The sequence below is a fragment of the Durio zibethinus genome, chromosome 10 (genome assembly GCF_047325235.1).
Source record: "Durio zibethinus cultivar Kanyao isolate XHJ-2024 chromosome 10, ASM4732523v1, whole genome shotgun sequence".
NCBI lineage: Eukaryota > Viridiplantae > Streptophyta > Magnoliopsida > Malvales > Malvaceae > Durio > Durio zibethinus.
This window is the reverse complement of record NC_143171.1, coordinates 21,032,863-21,040,371: the sequence shown is the minus strand read 5'-3', so window position 1 is coordinate 21,040,371 and position 7,509 is coordinate 21,032,863. Positions and strand designations below refer to the sequence as shown.

Below are 7,509 nucleotides of genomic sequence, written 5' to 3'. Positions count from 1 at the left end.
ACATCGTTGACCATTAAATTTAAATTAAAAAAAAATGTGCTGGAAACACACAGGAAGACAAAAAGAGGCTTGGAATATCTGTACAGAGACGTAAATATTGACAAATACAAGACAAATGTTCACAACACTGTTACACATTACATTTACCAGGATTATAGGGTCTGTTTGGCCCCCTCCTATACAATTTATAAACAGCCCTTTACCTTGGAATTTGGATTCCCCCAACAAAGATTTGCATACAAAACAAGTAACAGTATCAGCATATTGACATAAATGACATAGTAAAGAAATGTCGATGATTAAAAAAGCAAAAACCCCAGAGATCCATGCACGCATTCCGGTGCGATGAAACTTCGATTCTTAGCATCACGCTCCGCCTTATTCTTGGAACCCTGGTTCAAAAACAATTCTTTCTCTACATATAAACAAAACACTTTCTGCCTCATTTAATTTTTGACTTCTCTAGTGAATTACCATTGAGTGTCCGTAACTGAAAAGCAGACACTGCACATGACACAAGCATAACATACACCTGTTCTTTGATTTCTCTGCCAACTTTATACACTTAACACACCTATCCACATTTTAGCACTCCTAGCCATTTTTTCTCAAGCTAAGAGTAAGATTTCCAAATGCATTGTTAACTCTTCTCTGGATTCTCATCTACAAGGCCCTTCGGGCTTTCCAATGAATCCCCAGAATAAGACCCATCTGGTTGGCGAATACAGATGTTCAAATTGCTAGAGAGGAAATGTTCCTGCAAGATCACAAACATATAAATATAACAAACACATAGTTTATACTGGTGTCCGTAAACCTTTGACAAGAGTATGGCCCTGATTAATCTATCCATTCATTTTAGAAAGTTTTTAATATAACTTATAACTGAAGCACCGTTTAATACTTTGGCATTTTAGTATTGATATTGATGCGGGCAGAAAATAACACAACCAGGGGTCAATCCTTTGCTTAGCTGTTTCAGCTCCGTCCCTCAACCAAAACAAAATAATAGGCCTTATAAAAATGATTGAAATATTTTCTCCCCAAATCTAAGCCACATGTAGTATTCATGGTTCTTTCAATTTGTTAATATTACAAACCTACTAGGTTTTTTACCCTGGTCATTGATTCCCATCAGATATTAGGAACAAGTTAGAGAAGTTTTCCTTCTTTTTCTATCCACCTCACCTCCCCCTTTTTTTTCTTAGCTGTCCATTTGAATTGATTTCAGGGCACGGGCACCCCATTTCATCCAAGCAGGTAAAACATAAAGTAGAGCAGAAAGATGAAAGCTTACAAATTATTTTTACTTTTCCTTCTTTGCACTATTTCTTGCCTGGGTTTGTGTGGATTAATCCAATACTAGGATTCATATATCTAATATAGTCTACAAGGAATTTCAGAGTTAAACAAGAACAAATACTAGTAAAAGCCCTCCAACTCATGAAAAACATGACTGAAATACATTACCTGATCACCAGTCTCCTGGCCCTCTGAATGGAACAGAATTGGCCGGCATCTCTTATCTTCATTCATCAAGCTTGAATTTTGGAAATGTGCCACAAGGGCAGCCTTGCCCTGGATTCGAGCATAAGCCAGAGATGCAACCTTCTCGCTGTTGAACTTCTCCCATTTCTTTCCATTAAAAGCCTGCATAAATTTCAACAGAAATAAATCTTTTCTTTCTTCACCAAGAAGATACATGTATGAAAGTATGAAACTCTAACATCCTTATCTCGTATGGCTAAGTTGCCGTATATAATTCCTTTGAAAACCAGAAAAAAGACTCCTAGTCCCATTTAATATAAATAACCTACTAATTTAGTTTCTTTTCTTAATACACTTACATGATGTTAAAAAATACTAACTTATTGATAATATATACTACTTTTTTCACACACTTAGAAAAGGGATCAAAGATTGAACCTGGTGAAAAGAGATAATATGTGAAGGAGAGATCATATTGATGAAGGCATAACCTACATTACACTTGTTCTGCAATCAGATTGGTCAATTAATAATCACAAGCAATTTTGACTTGACATAACCATACAACATGTCAAAGATCCACATGGCAAAAGTACCTTGAAATCAATTGGCAAGTAGAGAAAATCATAAGTGCCTCTGTGATTTTCATCAATGGCAGCAAGTAGCATCTTTGAAGTATACCTAAAGAAATAGAATAAAAGCAAAAACCATCAAGGAAAACACCATTTTACATAAAACCTACAAGCATTGTAATTCTTCACCATTCATTAACTTTGTCTTACTTGTTGGGGATATTTTTAATCATTAAAGTGGTCCTAGTATCTTCTCCATTAATTATTTTATCTAAATCAAGCTGGTACTGCTTCTTGTTATCAATCTGGTTTCCATTATTTTCAATTCGCCGACTTCGACTGCGGTCAGCCAACCCATCATTGCCAGCCATTCCTTGTCCAGGATAAGAACCATTCCCAAGGAAAGTAGGACCGTGCCTTGGAATTGACATCATTCTGAAACTAAGTGAGCCATTTTCAGTTACATTTCCTGGGAGACCAACACCAACACCCATAGTTCCACGAGCACCAATATTCATCATTAAACTTCCATTGCTACGATTTAAACCCACACCAGCAAAAGAAACAGGGCTCATAAAGGATGTTTCAGGTGACTCTGGGAGGTAGCTAAAGTGCCTATCAAGATGCACACCAGAAGGAGCAGATCCTACATTGTGGTGGTTCCTTGAACCAAGGAAAGAGCCATGTCTAGTTGTGTATGGAAAACCCTGTCCACTTGAAGAAAAGGGATGTGCTGCTGATGATGTTGGCCAAGCAGAACTAGCATGCTCAGAGTAAGGAGTGGAACTTCCCCAAAGAAACTGAGGACCAGTCAATGTTCCAGCACTGGATGAATTTGAATTAGATTCACCAAAGCCAGAGACTGGTCCAGGACTTGCAGTTAATTTCCGATCAGAGAAGGATTGAGAATGCTGGTAGGCTGCTCCTTGCACTGCTCCAGTACTAGTAAAAATCTGGTTTGTATGGTTGGTCTTCCCTTGGTCCTTACCAATAGGTGCAATCTTAGGAGAGTTAGGCACATGATGTGGGAGAATTGAAGCTAACCCAGGCAAATTATTGTTATTTACAGGGCTGAAAGATCCCAGAGCTGGAGACTTACTAAAAGCATGCAAAGGATTATGTTCAACAGGGTTGCCAAATTGTGCCCAGTTACCTGTCACAGCGATGCTTTATTCAGCTAATAATAGAAAATGCATTTTCAACAGATGCAGATAATGGAGTAATTGTATAGAGCATAAAGTTGTTGAGCACACATAATTGACGTGCATCTACAATATTTACCTGGAGGAGAGTTCGCAACTGGAGAACCTACATGATGTCTAAAACTTCGAGCTTCATCTTGTTCCAGCTCCTGACTCAGCAGCTGCATCAAGCTAAAAAAGAAGGGACATCAATTTTAATTTCTTTATACTAGTGTAAGAATATGCCTAGCAACTATGAGGAAAGTGCAATTGTAAGATTCAAAGATAGCAGAGATCCCTTTTGGATTGTCAAAGATAGCAACACTTGAACAGTTGTAAATATGCACAAATGTTTTAGATGCCCAAGAAAACGAGTGCAGAAAGTTATGAGAAGCATAGAAAGTGTTTACATGAAATTAGTTAGCTGAATTAAGAAAAATCAATTTAGCATGTTGCCCAATTGCCACAAGCATTAAGCATTCTAAGGAAGAGCATTTGCAAAAGTACTCTTGAAAGCCACAACAATTGCACTTCCCCTTTCTCCATGTTGGTTCAAGAATTGACAATACCTGCTCTACCGTTACTAATCTATGATAATCATTCTGAATTTCAATTTTTTAACTTAAAATTCATAAAAGAACTGTAATTAAAAGTGGAAAACTGGCTAAACGACTACATAGACAATCGACACTAAGACTCTTCTTATCTCAAAAGTTACATTGCATTCCCTTAAGGGAAGATATACAAGGAAAGAGATTTAATACAATAGAAAATATCAAAGACTTGGAGTCCAGGTTTCCATCTTTATTTTGTAAATTTTTTCCGCTTAGAAGGATAAAATACACAACTAAGGTAAAAGAAAAAAAAAAGGCTTCCACCATCTTCCCTATTCCCTTTTATGGATTTGTTACATAAACAGAGAGATATTATCTTATCTCCTAACTCGTATATGTTCATGATCATTCCCGATTTCAGTCCCACAAGATTAAAAACAACATAATAGCATTAACAGCACATATTTAGTGCTTCTCGAATCATATCCCGCTAAAGATCATCTTGCAGAAACAGCTACAAGAAATCAGATCATACATCGCTCCACTACTGATAGTTTTGGAAGAAGCTATAGAATCAAAAGTCATTATGATTGAAAGACATTGCAAGAGTGCCACTCTTCCAAGAAAAAGATATTAGTTGCATCAAAACAAAAGAATCCTTTGCGAACATGCTTGTGTAATCAAAATCAGTAACAAGAAAATCTTCTCATGGATCAATTAACTTCCCTTATCTGACCTAAAGATTATTTGTTCATCTCATTTATTGCAAGAATCTGCAAGTTTATCACAAAGAAGTTAAAATTAATGCTTACTTTCGACGAGCTCCACCAGGGCGGCTAGGTTCAAGCTTTATGCGTTTCCCAGCTATGTCACTCCTATTCAATGCTCTAAGAGCTGCCTCTGCAGCTCGAACATCATAAAATTCTATGAACTTATGGTGTCGCTTGTGTGGTGTTTCCCTGATCTGCATTTTTCACAACCAAAAAAGTAACCAGCAAGTGCTGAAGACATCTGAAAATGGCAATTGAAACCAGTAGAAGAACAAATTATGCAAAATGAATACCTCTTTGACCTCCCCATAAGCCCCAAATATTTGGCGAAGGTCATCATTTGATACTGATGGATCCAAATTGAATACTACAAGAGTTCCCTGATTTATATCTTTCTCTGATGGGTTATCCTGGTATATTACAAGGGAAAAAATGCTTCTAAACTTCTTGATGAGATCAACATTGTCAAACTCAAATGTAAAACAAAATACACTACTCCAAACCTTGGGAATTGAGAAATGAATGTCCAGTTTTCTTCGCCTTAGCGGCTTATTTTGTAATGCACGCATTGCAGTGCGTGCAGCCCGAATATCATAATATGAAATCATTACAAAACCCCTATGCTTGCATGCAGTGTACAAAGTTCTGATATCTCCATATTGCTGCAAGAAGTGAAGAAATTTCAAGATAATAATTATTAGCCTAGTATGATAAGATGAAAACCATTCTGTGCACATAAATAAAGAAAAGGACCAAAATAAATCTTGGTCAAGTAACCAAGAAATAAAACTGCTATCGGTAAAGGGATCTAATAGCCAGAATACTAGCTAAATTGAGCAAGATAAAGCCTAATATAGAATACCTCAAAGAGAGATCTCAATTCAGAGTCTTCAACATTACTATTGATATTTCGTACAAACAATGTTCTTGAAGGGTGCTCGCCATATGGATGTTCCCCAGCCACTGTTCCCACACCATTTGCAAGAGGGTTAGGACCATTCCCATTAGCAGGAACCCCATCAGATAGGTTAATATTTGATATAGCAATATTAAGGCTTTCTTGAGGTTCAAAATCCAATTCCATTCCCCCTCCAGTACCAAAGACATCATATTCTTCCAAGTCCTCCAACTGACCAGGCAACCCACTTAAGTCGAAGTCATCCATTATGCCGGCAAGGAGCTCCTCTTCATCATCAGGAAGTAAATTTCCAATTGCATTTGTTTGAACATCTTCAAGTGGGTCCTTTCCTTCATTTTCAAGCTCTAGCTTACTTAAATTAGGAGAGTTCTCATCAACAGATTGACCAGAATGCGCCACATCAGCGAAGTTCACTGCATTTTAGCAAACCAAAACCTCAGTGCTATTCTAAGTATAGCATAATACACAACATTTTCATATCAACAGTTGGCACATACATTTTTCATGAGAAAGGACAGGTAACGAGCTAGAAAACAAGCTCGCATCGCTTGATGAATGATATGCGTCAGTTCCATGTGGGATCCCCCATGCACCAGTTTCCCACTTTCTAGAAATGTTGACCAAAGGAGTATTAGATGGACCTACAATACAAGTAAGAATGACTGATCAAGATCTGGCAACAATAGATAAGCAAAGATGAATAAGATCATATGCATTTGTGTCCTAGACCAGATTTAACAAGATAGTTATACCTTCATATTGACTTGATATCAAACCTTTTGAGCTTGGCTCCATTCAATCAATTTCTGTAGACAAAGAATTTCAAGCAATAACCATCAATATATGCTAATGCAGACTAATTCAGCATATAAAGCACTGGTTATGTGAAACCCTAGAATAGAATAGCATATGGCTAAGAATCACTAAAATTTTCAAGTTCATACTGAATTCTAACACACACGGCAGTTCCTGTAAAGCAATTCAAGTAACTAGCATGGAATTTCTGATTCCAGTTTCATAATCATTTCGCTACTGTTAAACTACAATATTTCTAATCTGTCATTGATCACACAACTTTAATTGTAAATACTGATTACTAGAATTCACTTTTCGGTAGTTAATCATGCAATGATTCTCTATGGATGACACAAATACAAATAAAGTGAGCAAACGGTCAAGATCAGAAAGAAAATTGATAAGGGTATCTACACTGCAAATCTAAAGAGCTGATAATTATGATCAAATAACAGCAACATTATTAAGTCAACACCCCAAAACATGAAATGAGGAAATTTTATCGAAGAAAATGGAAAATTGCACTTTAGTAAAAAAAAAAAAAATCATCAAAACTCAGCAACTCAACAAGAACTTCACTTAGTAACAAAGTCAACAAATTTCTACACTCGGAAACAAAGTTAAGCCCTTTTCAGCAGTTTCCCAGGAACATTTCTCTCACCATCACTCACTATTTTTCTTTTTCACTAGTAATTATTGATATTAAATAAAAATAATAAAATAAATAGACAATTACCCACCAAAAAGAAAAAAAAAAAGAAATTACCTGGGAAGAAATAAACAGGAAAGCAGAAAAAAAAAAAGAAAAAGAAATACCTTTTAGAAAAAAATGGTATATAAGAAAGTAGTTAAAGAGAGTCCATTGAAGAAGTTAACTTGACTGGGCTGATTCCAAACAAAGTTTTTGTCTTTGATCACTCAAAATTATATATACAAAAAAGGGAAATAGAAAGAGAAAGACAGAGTTTCGCAGAAGCCGAGATATTTCTTTCTCATACCCCTCTACTTACTTCACCCTCGCCGGGAAACTAGAAAAACTAAAAAAAATATAAAGAAGATTGAAAGAAAACCGAAAACAAAAAAAAAAAAAAAAGAATAAGTAAAAGTACCAATATATTAAAGAGAAAGTGGAAGAAAATTTATTAGAGAGAGAGAGAGAGTAAAATGATTGGAAAGAAAGAGATATAATTCGAAGGAAAATAATTTTAAAAAAAAAAAACAGTATTCTTA

General features: G+C 35.9%; 1 protein-coding gene across 2 annotated transcripts; it reads right to left on the bottom strand.

The window, feature by feature from the left end:
* Positions 1-66: 66 nt before the first annotated feature.
* LOC111291958 (protein MEI2-like 2) lies at positions 67-7,301 on the bottom strand. 2 transcript variants are annotated; one of them, XM_022884107.2, is made up of 13 exons: positions 7,096-7,301; positions 6,237-6,290; positions 5,982-6,125; positions 5,428-5,897; positions 5,069-5,227; positions 4,859-4,975; positions 4,608-4,759; positions 3,342-3,433; positions 2,271-3,213; positions 2,085-2,169; positions 1,927-1,995; positions 1,471-1,650; positions 67-757 (listed from the first exon to the last, which is right to left on the bottom strand). In XM_022884107.2, the coding sequence occupies exons 2-13, from the start codon at positions 6,277-6,279 to the stop codon at positions 641-643; spliced, it is 2,571 nt and encodes an 856-aa protein (XP_022739842.2). In that variant the 5' UTR covers positions 6,280-6,290; positions 7,096-7,301; the 3' UTR covers positions 67-640. The 2 variants fall into 2 exon arrangements, with proteins under 2 accessions (XP_022739842.2, XP_089623030.1); XM_089766904.1 differs by having other exon boundaries at positions 4,859-5,227.
* Between the last annotated feature and the right edge of the window lie 208 nt (positions 7,302-7,509).